This window comes from Trifolium pratense, linkage group LG4, assembly GCF_020283565.1.
Source record: "Trifolium pratense cultivar HEN17-A07 linkage group LG4, ARS_RC_1.1, whole genome shotgun sequence".
NCBI lineage: Eukaryota > Viridiplantae > Streptophyta > Magnoliopsida > Fabales > Fabaceae > Trifolium > Trifolium pratense.
The window spans coordinates 6,844,224-6,863,155 of NC_060062.1; the positions used below are offsets into that span (position 1 = coordinate 6,844,224).

General features: G+C 30.3%; 2 protein-coding genes across 2 annotated transcripts; both read left to right on the top strand.

Moving 5' to 3' along the window:
• The first annotated feature begins 2,556 nt into the window (after nucleotides 1–2,556).
• Nucleotides 2,557–7,005, top strand: LOC123924861 (omega-3 fatty acid desaturase, chloroplastic-like). The gene is made up of 8 exons (XM_045977843.1): nucleotides 2,557–3,662; nucleotides 4,121–4,210; nucleotides 4,329–4,395; nucleotides 4,645–4,737; nucleotides 5,020–5,205; nucleotides 5,310–5,390; nucleotides 5,591–5,728; nucleotides 6,428–7,005. The coding sequence occupies exons 1-8, from the start codon at nucleotides 3,193–3,195 to the stop codon at nucleotides 6,611–6,613; spliced, it is 1,311 nt and encodes a 436-aa protein (XP_045833799.1). The 5' UTR covers nucleotides 2,557–3,192; the 3' UTR covers nucleotides 6,614–7,005.
• A 6,244-nt stretch (nucleotides 7,006–13,249) lies between these two features.
• Nucleotides 13,250–15,856, top strand: LOC123924863. Its single transcript, XM_045977844.1, has 2 exons — nucleotides 13,250–14,718; nucleotides 15,366–15,856. Exons 1-2 carry the CDS (start codon nucleotides 13,848–13,850, stop codon nucleotides 15,680–15,682), a joined length of 1,188 nt encoding a protein of 395 aa, XP_045833800.1. The 5' UTR covers nucleotides 13,250–13,847; the 3' UTR covers nucleotides 15,683–15,856.
• Nucleotides 15,857–18,932: the final 3,076 nt, after the last annotated feature.

Here is an 18,932-nt window from a genome sequence, read left to right on the forward strand (position 1 = left end):
TATACAAAAGTTTCCTAATATATAAAGTATTATGAAATTTTGATTGTAAAAAGTCTTTTGAAAAAAATCTCTCAAAATTCATTCAAATCATGTGTTAAAAATCTTGATTATAAAAAATTCTAGTAAAAAAACTCTTTAAAATCTCACAAAATCAATATAGTCTAACAAAATATCATAAAATCATCAAGATTTTTTTTGCCAAAATTGTTTCATAAAGTCTCAATCAAATACACCCTCCTTAGTTAAAAAGCTATTATTTGAATATTATGTGTGTCACTCCCTGTTCTTGTGTAAACTTGCAAGGTGTATCTCTTGAGCAAAGAAATGTTGTATCCTTGCGACTGATTGTGTGTTCCTTCTCCAAGCGGGGAAGGTATGTAAAAAGAATTTTATGATATGTTCAAGATATGTTCAAACTATTGAGGAATAACCGAATATCTTATTTGAATTTTTACTTTGATACTAATGAAAATGAAAATGGTGAAAATGAGATTATAATATTCAAAGTAGGAAAAATGGTAGAAAGCTATACTCTTGTGTATGCTTTGTCGATTCACTTGTGTAACTATTACATATGGATATATATATGCCTATATAATTAGCCAACGGTGGAAATGTAGCTTTATGAAGATTATTTGGTTTGACTAAAACCAAACGGTAATAATAATAGATGACATAAGGAAATATCATTAAGTGGTTTTATGAGTATTTTTGGGTTTGATTCCATGTATTAGAGCAATGCATTCTGACAAATTACTTTCCAATGATTTGTTTGATTTGTCTTGATTTGATCCATTAACTATGAAATATTCATGATTTTTTACAAATACTAGAAACAATGAGACATTTAGTACTTATCTGGTATGGATACATCTCTAGATGCTAGAAAAGGTTAATCACGTTGATGCTTCTTGAATCATGTTGTTGAGGTGGAGTGACTAGGGTATGTTCCCACGTTTCGTCATCTTGAATTTGAAGAGCACCTTAGATGTACTTGGTGTGTTGGATCCTTTTGGCACATATTAGTACACAATCCCCCTAAGAAAAACTCTCTTTTGGTGACCTAGTATGCTCTAAGAACTTCCAAAATTTTTAAACATCTTGAGAGGCCTTATTGAAAGACCTAAAGAGAATTTTTCATTCCCCTATACCCTTAGCTATGATAATAGATAATGGGTCTAACGGTAGAAAACTTTTGAAAAAGAATTTCTCATATGAAAAAAAAAATACCGTTATGGTATCTCAGGTCCCCTAGACTAATGATGTGGAGATCTCAATGATTTTATGACTTGACTTCTCAATCATTGGCATGTCTTCGTGATTTAAGCTTGACCCTGTGTCCATGTTGCTTTTTAAGACGCGATCAAAATCGTTTGATCATCTATTTTTACATGATACTTTTTAGGTTTAATTAGTAAAATAGTTTCTTAAAGACATTTTTTTGTTTTATATTGATCACTTAAAGAAAAAAAAAAGTCTGAATAGGTCCCTTAAAGAAAAAAAATGTTCGAATAGATCCCTTAAAGACATATCTGTTAATCAGTATGTCCTATTCTGATATTTTTTTAGGGACCAAACTGATTAACGAAGATATCTTTAAGGACCTATTCAGACTTTTTTTCTTTAAGAAGCCAATCTAAAACCAAAAATATCTTTAAGGGATCATTTTACTAATTAAACCTACTTTTTACTAATACATAAATCATCGTACAAAATAAGTTGGGTACGACTACCGATATCTAAAAATCTCCTTTCTTAACTTATAAAGTTGTTGTAAAATATATAGGGTATTACTTAGATGTCCACTTAGATGTGAAGCTTGCAGACCTCATTGGTGATGTTACGCGGGGGACATCAAACGTCAAATTTATTTTACCTTCACTTATGTTGCATGATTATGCCAATCTGTTTTAATAAGTATAAGCACATGCGAATTGCAACTTAAAAACGATGTGGAGGTCTAAAGGATTTTCTATATTATTAACACATAATATTCATAACATATTGTACAATGGATGGATAATTTTTCTCTCAACAAATCAATGGTTGAAGCACTGTTGTTTGAGGGAATAAATTATTTTGGTACATAAATCAAATTTAAATTATAACTAAAATAATTTTTAATCAACCAATTAGTTGGTTTAATGGTAATTGATATTGAATCGGGTAGGAGGATCACGGTTAGATACCACACAACTGTGATTGGAAAAGTGACTGGAATCATTTTTTCCTACGGTACCATTTGACCTAGTTTTTTTTCTCTTCTTTTGAGCTTATGCAAACAGCTTATGCAATATAAATTAGGTTTTATGTTATTTTATAATTCATACTAGTCAAAATTATATTTTTATAAGCTATTTTATCAAAAATTATTTTGAAAAACTTATAATAATACATAAAAATTGCATAAGCTGATTGCATATGCTCAAAAGAAGAGGAAAAAAAATTAGGTCAAACGGTACCTACAACTGACCTCCAAATCAGATTGTACAATGCACCGAGCCAGATACATAAAAACCTAAAAAAAATCTTTAATCCAATTTTAAATTTTGGTAAAAGAGTAACAAATATTTACTTATCTTTCGCATAAACCGACCTCTTCCCATATGATGATAGCCGAAAAGATCACCACAAAAAGAAGAAAATGCAACATGGCCCAATTGCTCTTATGCCTCCACCACCATACACCCTACACCCCCTCTTCATATATAAATATTTAACATAATCTCAAGGCCACAACATGAACTACGATACACCCTCTTATTCTCTCTTCAATTCAATCTCATTCACTCCTTCTTTTCCCTTACCCTTTTGTTAAATCCTAGATTTTTTTCTCTCAGATTTCATAAACAACAATTTGAGGTCAGCAACAAGTACTGTCACAAACACAAACCTGCGGCTCTCATTGAAACACACAACACAACACAACACAACACCATATCCATACCTAGTCTCAATATATTTACTGTACTTCTTTGTTTTGTCTCCTTCAATTGTTGTCTCTTTTTGTTTTTTCTGCAATACACAACTTTCACTTCCATTCAATCCTTCAATTTTGCATCACATATTTCAATTTTGCATTTTTAAATTTACCATTCTACCCTTTTAAGAGACTAGCAAGAACTTAAGTTCTTAGAACCAAACATCAACCAAATCCAACTTCATCCTCAAAAAAAGCTTCATTCTTTACCAATGGCAACATGGTTTTTAACAGAATGTAGCTTTAGGCCACTTCCTCCATTATACCCTAATCAAAGAACAGGCGCAGTTTCATCTCAAAAACCTTCAAAGATTAGATTTTTAAACAAAACAAACAAAAGGGTATCTTCAGATCTAAGGTTCAATTCAAAACCATGGGAATTGAGAGTGAGTGCTCCATTGAGAGTTAGTACCGAGGAAGAAGAAGAGGGTGTAGAAAATTTACCAAAATTTGACCCTGGTGCACCACCACCATTTACATTAGCTGATATAAGAGCAGCTATACCTAAACATTGTTGGGTTAAGGATCCATGGAAGTCTATGAGTTATGTAGTTAGAGATGTTGTTGTTGTTTGTGGATTGGCTGCTGTTGCTGCTTATGTCAATAGTTGGTTTGTTTGGCCTCTTTATTGGGCTGCTCAAGGAACAATGTTTTGGGCTCTTTTTGTTCTTGGTCATGATTGGTAAGTATAATATATAGTTCAATTACATAAAGGTTTAGCGGTGAAACTTGTTGTCCGTCTGTCTAATTATCTTGAATATATATCTTATCTAAAAAAAATACTAGTAATAGCCAATTTCATCTTTTATTGTTTTTGTTCTTTTAGCCTTTATGTTGTATTTTGTTAAATTACCATTGGTTGGTTTTTATTTTTGGTGGCAAAGTTTGATTTTTGAAGTTTGTTATGATAATTATAACTATGGTTGATGTTTTGGGGTCTCTTTGTTTTTGGTTATGAACCTATGATTGGTAACAATAAATACTAATAGCAAATTTCATCTTTTTAGTATTTTTAACCTATAATGTTGAATTTATTGGTTTTTTTTTCTTTCTTGGTTGCAAAGTTTGACTCTATGTTTGACTCTATTGGTTGTTACTTGGTTGTTATGATCATTAATAACTATGTTTTGGATATTTTAGTGGTCATGGAAGCTTTTCAAACAATCCCAAGCTTAATAGTGTTGCTGGACATTTGCTGCATTCTTCAATCTTAGTACCATATCATGGATGGTATGTTTATGCAGGAAAAGTTGTTTTTCTAGTACTGTTTTTGTATTGTATATTTTTTTATTATCTTATTCTGCATTGATTTTGTCTAAGCTTTGAAGTTTTTTTATGAATTGTGCAGGAGAATTAGTCATAGAACACATCATCAAAATCATGGCCATGTTGAAAATGATGAATCATGGCACCCTGTAAGTAGATAATCACGGTTCTCTTATCTTTCGACAGTGTTGTTAAATTTGTAGGCTATAGTGGTGCTATAGCGCTACGGTGTAGCGGAATTTGAACAAATCTCTATTGTTCTGCAATACGCTGTAGCACTATTGTGTTGTGGAATTTGAAGTTGAACAAACTGCTATTTTCTGCTATATGAGATTGACAACATGTTCTTTCAAAATTCAGAGTTTCTAATCCATGGCATTTAATTCCTAATCTTGCAGTTGCCAGAGAAAATCTTCAGAAGCTTGGACAATGCAACAAAAACTTTAAGATTTACAATACCTTTTCCAATGCTTGCATATCCTTTCTACCTTGTAAGTTGTAGTACCTAACTGTTTTACTAGAATTTGAACTTGTTTTGCTATTAGTTCCGGTGTATGAATTGGACTATGATTCCATGAAACACAAACACAGACACGACACTGACACATAAACATTGATAATAATTAAAAAAAAATAGAAGTGATTGTATGTAATTACAAGTGTCAGTGCCGTGTCTGTGTCAGACACACGAACACATCTTCCATCTGAAGTATCGGTGCTACATAAGAATTGAAATTTGTTGTTAACATTATGATGATGTTTTATGAATTCAGTGGAGCAGGAGTCCTGGGAAAAGTGGTTCTCACTTTGATCCAAACAGTGATTTGTTTGTACCAAATGAAAGAAAAGATGTTATCACATCAACAGTTTGTTGGACAGCTATGGCTGCTTTGCTTGTAGGTTTAGGATTTGTAATGGGTCCAATTCAATTAATCAAACTTTATGGCATCCCCTATGTGGTAAATTCCATTCCATCACTTTTCTCTAACCATCAATTAGTCACTTTTTCCTTCTCCTTTTGAATCAAAATTATCCTAATTTTATGTATAACTTGTAATTGAAGCTTTTCGTCATGTGGTTGGATTTGGTGACTTATTTGCACCACCATGGCCATGAAGACAAACTACCATGGTATCGTGGACAGGTATCATTTTCCTTTATTTTCCTGTTAATTTTTCCGTAGGTTTTTGTTATTTTTCCTTTACTTTAATCTATGTTTAGCATATAGGATAAAAAACTAAGCATTTCCATATTTATCAAGTTTAATTCTTGTTTATGTGGAATTGGAAGTTTTCAAATTCAAGTATAGTTTCACATCTTTAATCCTTGATTATATGTGGACAGGAATGGAGTTATCTTAGAGGCGGACTTACGACTCTCGATCGTGACTATGGTTTGATAAATAACATCCATCATGACATTGGAACTCATGTCATTCATCACTTATTTCCTCAAATCCCACACTACAACTTAATAGAAGCTGTGAGTATCTCTTTCCATTCTCTCTCGTCTTGATTATAAGCACAAGTAACAAACTTCATATTTACTAAGATATTTAGTTAAGTGCATTTCCAAAAGTGCCCTTCATTAGAACTTGTTCTACGAAAACGAAACAAACTATCTTGGTTCCTTAATATAAAACCTCTTTGAGAAAAAAATTGTCTCTAAATGTAAGTCTCGTTTCAAATTACTAGATATATATTTTTCAAATATACCCTATTAATACTACAAATTTTTCTTTGAAGATAAAAAATCAGAGTTGGACACATCTATAACAAAAGGGTATTTTAGGAACTTCAATATACATATTAGTCACGATTTCAAAAGGGGCTTATAATAAGGGACAAATGTAATATATTAACCGAGAGGTATTTTAGGAATGATATCATTAAATAGAGTTTAAGTTGTTAAATTTGATTATATTTGTGATCACAATATGTGTATTTTTTGTTTATATTCAAGACTAGAGAGAGCATTTGGATTCTCTGCATTCACACAATCATCGATTTAGACCATCGAATCAAGATTAGATGTGAACAGAAGGCATCTGATTTTAATCCAATGGTTCAAATTGCATGCTGACGGCAGAGAATCCAAATATCTCTTTACACTGTTCTTGATGAATAAATGAAATGAATTAAATTTCTTATGAATTTGAATTTGTGTTTCCTCTACTTGTAGACTGAGGCTGCAAAACCAGTTCTTGGAAGATATTACAGGGAGCCAAAGAAATCAACACCTATACCATTTCATCTCATTGGAGATTTAATAAAAAGCATGAAAAAAGACCATTTTGTTAGTGACACTGGTGATATTGTTTACTATCAAACAGACCCTAACCTTAGTGGCTCTTCTACATCAAAGTAATAATATTTGATGTTCATTCTTTTTCCTCTAAAAAAACATTAGAGGCCACATAATATTATATGGCTTGACATAACACATTTTCATAAATAACTTTGAAAATTGTGTCTGAGCTTGAAATATGATAGCCCTATACATATTAAGAGTGAAAAATTCCTCATAAGTAAAGGGTAAAGGTGCTTGACAAAATGGATTGTGCCTTGGTGCTACTCAATGATTGAAGTATGAGCAAGATATATGTAGTGTGTTCTTCATTGAAGATCAAGTTTTGTGTAAATTGTTTATTCTTGATGGAGGAAGTTTTGTCATCATGAAAGTAATAATTTTTTTCTCAACCTCAAAAATTTGAGTGATTATTATTGAATGGAATTGAAGCAACTAATGTCACTTTCTTATGTCTATCTCTTAATTGGTTAATTCTGACCTCAAATGGTACTTTGATATTTTTTAAGATGTGACACATTAGAGTGCTCTATCAATGCAAGGTTGTAAAGTATAATGCTTCCACTTATGTGCCTTTCATGAGTGGACCCAATTCAACACATTTTTCATATACTACTACGTTTGGTTTGGCGTTGAACGGGTCTTTCTTGCATTTTGATGCATATTCTGCCGTGATATTACGAAGTTAATATTTGAAATTTCACTCGAAACGGTATTTTTAGCCATTCACCGCTAGCATGAATAGACACTTAATTCTATGTATCTTCCCAATATTTTTCACATGATGGTGGATGTATCCGTCTTGGACCGATAGTTGAAAATTGTCTAAAGCATCGATGATGATTGATTTTGATTTTTCTTTTTTCTTTTTTGAAGTGTAATCTTAGGGTGCTTTTCGATTTCATAATTTAGTGATATGACCGATGTCAATTTAATAAATATATGAGAAAACAAATGAGTAGAGTTTTGTGGCATACATATTTTGTTTTTTGCCAAATCATTTGATTAGATCACTTTCGTAGGTTAAGCAAGATAATGAACTTTTACTTTTAAGCACAGACGTCATTTATAATTGGGTGTTTTTGAAGATTTTCAAGTGATCCTCATTGGACGGTGGTTTATAGAGAGCACTGGGACTCATTTGTGTTCCGGAAGAACGAAGGAGGAAAGAGTTAATAGAATTGTTGTGATTTGTCTCGTGAGCTTAACTCAGTTGACATGAATATTACATTATACATGTAGGGGTTGGAGTTCGAACCCAAACATGCCATTTATCCACCTTTAAAGTTGAATTTCTAGCCACTAAACTACATGACAAAAAAGTTGTTATAATTTATTAACTTGGATCCTTTATAAATTTTTTTTATTTGAGTTCTACAAATTTAAAAATAATTATTTTTAGTCTTTACTATTAGCTTATTGTGTCGCATGCTGTCATTTTATTTGGCCATATACGACGGAACTAAAAGCAGTATTTTTTTATTTTTTTTTAATTTGCATAGGATTGAATCTAGACAAACTAAAAGTTACATTGTTTTTTTAAAAGTTAACAAGTGCTTTCGGGATATTCTTTTTTAGCATTTTATTTAAAGAAATTATTTATTTAAAATGTTAAACATTTTAATTTTTTTTTGACTAAAATAAAATATTCATTTATTCAAATTGATAGATACATCATATACAAGCACAAATTCAATGTCGCTAAAAACGTAAAAGATGAATCTGTGAACAAACTCACAACATCCAAGTTAATAGCATAAAACGGCATGCTTAAGACTACAAATAATGTGACAAAATAAAAGTAACCGAAATACTCATGTCTTCGGATCTTCATCGTTGATGACCTTGTCATTGATTGAATCGGTAGTTGATCAAAGTTGATCTGTCAATCTGAACCAAACGAACACCGCAAAAAACAGGAAAGCAAATAAGTACCGCACGAAGACGACGATCAAACAAAAACCGCACGAAGACGGGATGCACTTAGGCAAAGAAATCACAAAATAAAACAAATATAATACACTGACTTCACATATTTTCAATAAATTTTAATAAAAATTTACTATTTAAGATATTATAGGAGCTGTAAATTGAAATTCACTAACATTATATAAGAGATAAACACTATTTAACCCATTATATTTTTGTTTTTAAGGAATAAGGCAATAGATATGAGTCTATGGTTAAGAATGATTTTCTAGCATAACATTTTCTCTCTGATCCTTTAAAAAGTTACATATATTCGATGTTTTTATATATAAATAACTATTTTTATTCTATTTTAAATATCTCACAATTAATATACATTTTTTTTTTGGTTTTATACATTAATAGTATAACAAATTTCAATTCTATGAAGATTTGATAATCCATCCACGTATAAGATAAAAAAAATTAAGTGCACTTAACTAATCTTTTTAATAAATATAAATATAAAATTAGAGGAGGGATCCGTTGACTCCAGGAGTAAGTCTCCATTGACTTACTCCGCTTAATAACTTGATATCGGCATTATATTTCTTCAATTCAACCGTTGAATTCAAAGATCTCATTGAGTAGATCAATTCCACAAATTTTTATAAAAATTCAAAACCGTTTGATACTTTTTCTGATAACTTCAATTGAACGTACGACAAACTTTTAAAAAAATTGTTGAATTTCAATAGTCTGAATACATAACTACATTTTTTGAATTTTTATAAAAATTTGTGGAGTTGATCTACTCAATAAGATCTTTGAATTCAACGGTTGGATTGAAAAAATATAATGCCGATATCGAGTTATTAAGCAGAATAAGTCAATGAAGACTTACTCCTGAAGTCAACAGATCCCTCCTCGTAAAGTTAATTTGCTTTTAGTGATATTGATATGAATAGAAGAAAGAAAAGAGCCGAAGAAGCCTGTAATAATGAAAAATAAGGAGAAAATGAAAAATAAGAAAAGTAGTACTATAATGTGAAAAAGAAAAAGTGAATGCGAAGCTCTATAAAAAAAATAAAGAAGTTACAGTGAGTTTAGTTCAGTTGGAGGTCGAACCCCGAATACTTCACTTATATATTCAGTGGATTTTCTAATCATTAACTACTTAATAAAAAAAATAGACAAAGAAAGAAGCTTTATTAAAAAGGGTTAGGATTTTTTTTAAGAAGAAGAAGAAAAGTAGAAAATAAAGTAGTGTCAAACAGGACCTAAGGTATGTGTACCATATTCAAGTCGAGGATCTCACTAGAATGTGTCCACATTTTGGGGAAGTTTGACATGAAACATGTCACAATGAACCTTTCGAAAAAAGAATAATCCATGAAATGTCTAAGCATAATTCCAGCACAATATTTAGCATTGCACTCAAACAATCTAAAACTAAATTTCAAACATTTGCCAAAAAAATTGCACTCTACAAATAAATGTTGAGAAGATTCAAGTAATCTGCAACCATTTACACGATGTGATCATGAGTTGGTTTCTCCACAATTTGCAAGATTATCTTATGTAAAAAGTCTATTTCACAATAATCTCCACACAAAAGGAGAAAACCTTCAACAAAACAACTTTATTCCATACAAAATCATCCACATACAACATTTCAATGTTGAAATTGAAATGCTACTTCAGCAGGATACATATCATTGTTTTACCATATCAATCACAAACGCATTTTTATCACTTGCCTAAAGTCATCCCTTGCATACATCGATGTGCAGGATGTTAGACATTAGACCTCAAAATTTTGAGGCTTTAGAATTTTTTTTCTTGTTAACAGAGGCTTTAGAACTTGAAGATTATATAATAATAGTTATATATTTTTAATGTTTATAAAATACCATATGCACATTAATAGATTATTAGTAGACTATGTTTTTTTGGTGTGTAAGGTCCCTGATTTTAATTCTACTCATTTTAAATTAAATTAAAACCCATAATTTTTTAGAAAAAACATAAAATTGAAACTATTACATATATAACTCATTCACAAACTCAATCACTAGATCATTTTAACCTTTACATCAAATTTAATTTTAGATTAAGATATTTTTTTTCTAATGTTATATACGATGATAATTGTTTTTTATGTTATATATAAATTTTAGTAGAGGATGATTTTTATTTTAAAAAAAAATTCTCTTATGTATTTTTTTATCGAAAATTCATTTTTAATATTCAAGCAGAATCTCTAAAAAGCAGGGACAACCCTACCATAACACTACACCCCCACCCAAATATCATGGCAAAACAATGTATTACCATTACTAACCAGTACCCACCTTTTATATATATTTTTTGCTTAATTAGTAAAATGGTCCCTTAAAGACATTTTTGGTTTCAGATTGGTCCCTTAAAGAAAAAAAGGTCCAAATAGGTCCCTTAAAGAAAAAAAAAGTTCGAATAGGTCCCTTAAAGACATCTTCGTTAATCAGTTTGGTCCCTAAAAAGAGGTCTAAATAGGACCAAACTGATTAACGGAGATGTCTTTTAGGGACCTATTCGAACTTTTTTTCTTTAAGGGACCAATTTGGACCTTTTTTTCTTTAAGGGACCAATTTAAAACTAAAAATATCTTTAAGGGACCATTTTACTAATTAAGTTTATATTTTTTAAAACCAACTAACTTGGTCATTCCGAAACATTAAACCATACCATTTATCAACCAATATATAACATTTTACCGAAACATTAAACCATGATCAATATTATTCTCCGCTCTCAACGTCAACCTCTAACACCATTTTTCTAAATTTCTAAATAATTAAAAGCACACACATTACACACACCTAATCTTATCAATTATAGGATTAAAAAAATGCAACCTCCCTAAAGTGGTGTTCCTTTTGGGAGATTAATAAACAATAGGAGTAGTCCTAAAAGTGGTCTTCATTATTAACAATAAATTAACAACATTCTCACAGCTTTGTTGTTTCTACAAATTTTAAATTGCAATAAGCTTGAGATCTCCAATTTATAAAGACCAACTTAATTAGGCTTTCCATTAAAAAACCAAACACGAGTTGGGCAAAAAAACCCCTAAAAATAAGTCAACAATACATAGATTCAACAAAGTCGGTGCAAAATCATCAAAGGAATAGTAACACAATTCCCATTATATCTATAGGGAGAAGGACCACAACACACATAGCTTACTCACTCTGACCACAAAAGTCAGCAACACCGGCAGCACTTTGTTTCAATATGGCCAAACAACAATGACACATTTCTGCATCAAAGGACTTTGGACTAAACACATGTTCGGGATAACAAAAAGAATTCATAAAATTCCATTGAGAGGAGTATAATTTTGTTGAAGTTTGAAAGCATAATTTTTGCCAATTTACAGCTAATTTAAATAGAAAATAAAATGATATTTTAATTAGAATTAGAATATGAAATATTCTTAGTCAACATCTATCTTCAATAGCCTTTATTAATATTATTATGTAAATTAAATAGCCTTTATTAATATTATTATGTAAATTAAATAGGCTTTAATTATATAGATTCAAAGCTGATTCAACAGCATATGCACATCTGTATATAAATATACTTCCCCGTCCCAAAATATAAGCAAAAGTATGTCAAAAAAACTTGATGGATTTGACTATTTGGTTAAAGATGTTTATATACAAACGTGCACATTTGCCTTATAATTGACTTGTCTTTTACATATATGAAATATGTTTATATACAGACGTGCACATGCTTTTGAATCAAATTTGAATCTATATAATCAAAGCCTATTTAATTTACATAATAATATTACTAAAGGCTATTAAAGATAGATGTTGACTAAGAATATTTCATATTCTAATACATATATTTCAAAATTTGTAAAATATCTTATATTTTAAGGACAAATAAATATTCCAAAATTGTCTCGTAAAATAAATATAGAAGTTGTATAAACTATCTTCCATAATCTTGTGCAGTTTGAACTTACCAAACAAGTGCTTATTCTCCGAATATTATAACTTGATCTTTAAAGTGTGTAAAATATAAAATGAGAAAAAAAAAATTGTTATTTTAACAAATATATGATTTATTATCATCTACATATTATCTGCTAAACAGGATTTCAGCTCTAGACCTTCAAAATATAGTGGATTGTTTTATTAAAAAATGAATCAAACAATAATTTGATAAATCTAAAAAGAATAATGCTAGCAACACACTCTTTAACAAACACACTCTAACACACTCTCTTTTATTGGTTGAAATTCACATGGGTCTCATAAAAAAATGTGGACCCATATAACTTTTATGGGACCCATATAAATTTTAACCAATACAAGAGAGTGTGTTAGAGTGTGTTTGTTAAAGAGTGTGATGCTAGCACTCCTCATCTAAAAAAAGTAATTTTCTTTTGGGTCTTGTTAACATGTGCCCTAAGGGCACATGATAAGATATACCAAAATAGAAATTCAACATTTAATGATACAAGAAATTTAATGCTTCAAAAGTCAAAATGCACAAATTAACATTTAATAATTTCTATTTTTACTTCCTTAACATGTGCCTTAAGGGCACAAGTTAACATTCTCCTTTTCTTTTTTATAAATAAGATTAAAGAGAGTAGTAATTAGAGAAATAATGGTTTTATAATGATTAGTACACTTCATTAATTAGAAGAGAAATGATTTAGTACAAAGCAATCAGATAAAATAGGCACATGATATTCATCCAACTAAGCAAAGTAATAGAAATTCTTTAGTCAGAAAGAAGGTGAACTAGTCAATGCTTTTTCATCCAAAATTAATAATGTACTAATCCGTACACTATAATCTCACCAAAATAGCATCCAAATCTTCTCAATCTAATGTGAATTCAAAGACTTCTTTTCACCCACCCTTTCCATTCTAAAATCATTTTATTTGTGTATGCATCCATTCCAAAATCATTGATAATGACCTTTCTTCCTTTCACATTGAAACTTTCATCACACACACCTTTTATTATTGACCATTGTCACACCCACATGCAACTTCTAAAACCTTTCTTAAGTTAAAGTTTCAATTATTTCTACCAAAAAAAATTAAAAGTTTCAATTTTTCTTCTGAAGTTGAAATTTCACCACACCCCTTTATCTTTAAAATTTTCAATCATTACATTATCATATTACAAGTTCTAAAACCTTTCTAAGTGAAAGTTTCAATTTTTTCTACCCAAAAGAAAAAGTTTCAATTTTTATTTTCACCTTGAAATTTCATCACACCCCTTTTCTCTAAAACTTTCAACCATCACCCATATTGCAAGTTTCAACCTTTCTAAGTGAAAATTTCAATTGGAAGTTCCAACCTTGTTTATCATGGCAAAACATGAAAATTCAAAACAAGGGTGTTTTTCTAGTTTCATAAAAGTGCTTATTTGTGCTAGAAATGAAACTAGTCCACCAGTGTATCCATCTGAAAATGTTGAAGAAAAAGAACCAATTTTTCACAAAAAAGATAAACTTTTTGATGAATCTATTACTACTCCTGGTGTAGTAGCAAGATTAATGGGTTTAGATTCACTTCCAAGCACCAAAAAGGTTGTTAAAGGAACAACCTTAGATTCTGTTCCAAGAAGTAAATCAGTTAACTTTGTTGACTATTTACTTGATTTTGATCAAAATGTTACAAACCATCGTCGTGTGAAAACTTCAGCTTCTTTTAGAGAAGTTCCTACAATTATTGAGAAGCAAAAAAATTACCTTTTTGTCCTTGATATTGATGATAAAAAGGGTAATAAGGTTCAAGAAGAAAATGGCACAAAGTTGAAGAAAAAGAACAAGGAAATTGTGAGAGTGAAGAAGGAAAAGAATCAAGGGAAGAACAAGAAAATTTCTAAGTTAAAAGATGAACCAAGAAGAGTTCCATTTTCTTCTTCAAATTCTTCTAAGTATAAATCAAAAGTTAGAAATTATGAAAGTAAAGATTTTTCAAGTGTTTCACCAAGGTGTAATAATTGTAGTTATTATGGATATGGTGAAGTTGGTTCAAGTTCAAGTTCATGTTCAATATCTTCATTACCACCAAATAGGCATAAGAAAGAGTTTGTTGAACCAAAAATAAGGAACAAGGTGAAAAATAATGTATCACCAAAGAAGATTCAGACAGAACATAGCTTGGAAAATCTTAGTCCTGTTTCTGTTCTTGATGTTAATGATTATGCTTTTCTTTTTGGAGCTGATTATTCAGGTTTGCTTACTTAATCTCTTGTTGCTATATTTTTTGGAGTTAACCTTTTTCTAGTTTATAAGTTGGCTAGTTTGGTTTAATTTTATTCATTTTTAAAATTTTTTAACACAATTTTTCTAGATAAATTATTTAGTGTTTAAAATTTTCAATTGATTAATAATGTACATGATTTAAGATTTTTTAATTTTTTAACTTCATTGATTTCTGTATCAAATATTTGAATTCCTAGTGCAAATATAACAAATCAATGAAATTTCGTATTACTAATTGTCAAGATTAAGATGAGTTGAGTTTCACGTGTTAAGAAAAAAAAACAAAATATAACAAATATTTGTTTTCTTGTTTTTTTTTTATCTATCGTGACACTTAATACATGAATGTCTTAATCTTGACAATTAATGATACGATAAGTTTGTACAGACAACGAACAACCTAGCGCAAGTGATTAATCATATAATCTAAATTTAAACTATTTTCAACCATTCCATAATTAATGTAATTATAAATCATATGAAACACTCTTACCCTAGATGTTACCTATAATAAGAGCAGAAATATAGTACTTTTCTACACATACCTGTTTGATGAAAAAAGCATTTAATTCAAAATAAATAACTGGCCCTTCCATATATGATTAATTATTATAGGTAGAAGTACAAGCATCTTGGCTTCAAAGTCAAAGAGGAAATCTAAATCTTTATTGGAAGTGTCCTTGGATGAAGATGTTAATGAGAAAGCAAACAATAATAAAAGTTATTATGCCCACACTGACATCAACAGAGAAGCAGAGTATTACTCAGACTTGATGTTGAAGCTTCGTATTTTGACAGAAGAAAGTATAAAGGAGACAGATTGTACTTCAAAGAGGGAAAGCTTAGAGGAAATTGTTTTGGTTTTTGAACAAACTGTTTTTGATCATTTATTACTTGAGCTCTTGAATGAAGTTGTAGAATTTTCTTCTTAAAAATGTTGTTAATTTTTTGTAATCTTAATACTCCTGTTTCTAAGAAAAGGATATAGATAATCTGGAGTCCGGTCGGAAGGTAGATAATATTTGACCAATAATTAATTTAGGAGGTTTGTTATTTAAATACATTTTCAATAACAAAAATACAATATTGTATTTTGTTTCATTCTATGGAAGGTTTTCGAGGAGTGCAAAAAATATTATAAAAATTAAAAAGTGCACAAATACGTATTCTTGTTTGAAAGTATGTGTTGAAATATCATTTTCCTTTTGATAATGTTACATTCTGCTGAGTGAAAATAGACTCATATCTTTCACTAAAGTATTCGGTTTGAGTCTTATAAAGGAAAAAACGCGATTAAAAGGAGAGATTTCACAAAGGATTAAGTAAGTATTTTGGTACATATTATCCATCGATAAAATTGGTAGATACTTGGTACCACCTTGCGAGGTGAATCAGGTCACGAGTTTGATGTGACTTTTACGTATAGAGAAAATTTGATTAGGAAAAGAGAATTCAATTTGCATCATCAATACATTTTGTGCCAGAGATAGTCACCATTAAACGGTGATAAACATTTATAACTATATTTTTTATAGTCTATCTTTATAACTAATAAAATATATCGATAGTTTGGAGTTCAGTCGGGAGGTTACTAATATTTGACCAACAATTAAATCTAGTTAGAATTTAATTTCGAACTAAATATTTGTCATTTTTGTATATAAAGCATATATCCGTATAGATAGATTATTTTGATAATGTTACATTCTTCTAAGTGAAAATAGACTCATATCTTTTAGTAAAGTCTCCGGTTTGAGTCTTACAAAGGAAAAAATGTGGTTGGAGAAGAGATCCCACAAAAAGATCAAGTTTTGGTACATTTTTTTTTGGTACATAAGTATTTTGGTGCATATTAGCCATGGATAAAATTAGTAGATACTTGGTACCACCTTGCGAGGCGAGCCAAGTCCCGAGTTTGATATGTGACTTTTATGTATAGAGAAAATTTAATTAGAAAGAAAGAATTCAATTTGCATCATCCATAAACTTTTACCCGGAGATAATCACCATTAAACGGCGGTAAACATTTTATAACTATATTTTTTATACTCTAAATTTATAACTAGTAAAATATATCGATTCCACTATTTTTTTTTTCCAACGATTCCACTATGCTTTAGAGGGATAGAGGTGGTGGAAACTTTAGAACTATATTTTTATTTATGATTTACTATATTTTTGTATAGTCTCTATCTTTATAACTATGTTAAAAAAAATTTAGTAAAATCAATTCCCCAATGTTTTTTTTTTTGGTCTACATTCCACTATGCTTTAGGGGTTTTTTTGGCCATGTGAGTTTTTCTATATGGGCTTTCTATCCCCTGGACGTGTTTTTTTTTATCATGTGGGCTGTTTATACTCATACCCTCCTCGTTGAGTTTTTCTTTTGCCACGCTATCGATATTTCCTCGTGCCCTACAAATTTACCAAAATACTCTCGTTCACTACTTATGTAGCGGACACCCCAAAACAACCCTACATTTCCAAAAAAAATTTCATTTTTATAACGTCCGCTATTTAAATAGCGAAAAAGTAAAACGAGAAAGTCGTAAGGTGCGAGATTAACTGATAGGGCGGCAAAAGTACATCTTTGTCAAAAAAAATAAAATAAAAATAAAATCAGAATCAATATACAATCATATGTTTATCAAGTTTGGGATTGGATCCCCGAGAATTTTATTGGACACTCTACAATTTATTATGCCACTTCAATTTTAATCATTACAGTGAAATTTACTAAACATATATAATCTATCTGCATATTCTAATAATCTATCTGCATATTCTTATTTATCATATTTAGGCAGATGCAAGTGCAACATGAGGTTATTCTTTGGTGTATTGTATTTAGGCCAACCTTTTATTCGTCGGTTTTGCAACCATTAAAATGGGAAAGGCTGAAGTCAGTAACATTTTATATGCTAGCTACCAATCATTAGTCAGTGGTGATTGACGCTGAACTTGGTAAGGAGTTGTTTACACTGATTTTTGGTAAACAACCGCTAGTTTAAATTAATTACTTGAGAGATCAACTAGTAAATCTCGGGACAATTGTTCATGCATTTTGTTAAAGGAAACTTGGAAGTTTATTTTGGAAGACATCCTTATTTTATAAAAGAACAATATGTTTGATTTCTGAAACATATGTTAAATGCAATTAAAGCAAGTTCACTCGAACGAGGGAACTAATAAAAAGCAGAATTTGTAAATGCTTTAAGAAAATAAAAACTTATGAAACATAAATTTGCATTTGGAATGTAAAAGTTACAAAGAAAATGTAAAGGTTCACCGATTCATACATCTTTCTCGAATAACTCGTTTCTCGCCTTAACATGGATACTTTGAGTGTTTGAGATTTTGTGTAAATGAATTGTGACCCCTACTTCGACTACATATACTTCTATTTATAGAAAATTAAGCAACGTTTATCCTAACGTTAAACTACTAAACTTCAGCCACGCGTCCTTTGCATTTGAAATGAACCAAGGCCTGTAAACCGTTGTAACCGTCGAAGTCGAATCACCCTTAAATGATAAAAATTGCTCTAAGTCCACAATTCTTGATTACTTCGATTCATTGGCTTCCATCGAAAGATTCTTTCAGTTTCGAGCTATGAAGCTTTTCCATTAAGATTCTCTTGTTCTTGAAGACATTAAAGACTAAGGCTACCTAAAGCCATCTCAACAGGTTTTTTATAGCAATAAATGTCTTTGGAACTGGAGATTATAACATATTTTACCTTGAGCTAAAATATGGGATAACAAATTGCCCCCAAAAATGCCTATTTCGATTTGAATGACTCGAATGAAATAAGAGATTGGCATTTTTTCAAAGTACCTCTTTCCAAATGCCATTCCTTTTCTTTCGATTTGATGATGTCATGGTATTTAAGAAGATAACCGTTTCACTTCTTTCAAAACTGTCACGTTCTGCACCCTTTTGAGTAGTGGGACACGCGTCAGCCTGAGAAGTTGAATCGGAATAGACAAAAAGCGCTTTTTCAGCATTTATCTTTTTAATTAAATTTTGTCTTAATCCAAGATTGCCTATAAATAGAGCTCTGTCACTTCAGTTGAAAACTTTCCAACTTCTTTCAAAGCTTCTCACGCTCCAAAATCTCTCAAAATCTTTCTCCAAATCTTGAAACATCAAAGATTCAAAACAAATCTGATCTTACCGGAT

Bases quoted from the DNA above. Each gene is read 5' to 3' on its own strand.
- LOC123924863 (XM_045977844.1), top strand. From the start codon at position 13,848: ATGGCAAAACATGAAAATTCAAAACAAGGGTGTTTTTCTAGTTTCATA. The intron at 14,719-15,365 runs GTTTGCTTACTT...TAATTATTATAG, and splicing joins TTTTGGAGCTGATTATTCAG to GTAGAAGTACAAGCATCTTG.
- LOC123924861 (XM_045977843.1), top strand. From the start codon at position 3,193: ATGGCAACATGGTTTTTAACAGAATGTAGCTTTAGGCCACTTCCTCCA. The intron at 4,396-4,644 runs GTAAGTAGATAA...CTAATCTTGCAG, and splicing joins ATGATGAATCATGGCACCCT to TTGCCAGAGAAAATCTTCAG. The intron at 5,206-5,309 runs GTAAATTCCATT...TTGTAATTGAAG, and splicing joins TTTATGGCATCCCCTATGTG to CTTTTCGTCATGTGGTTGGA.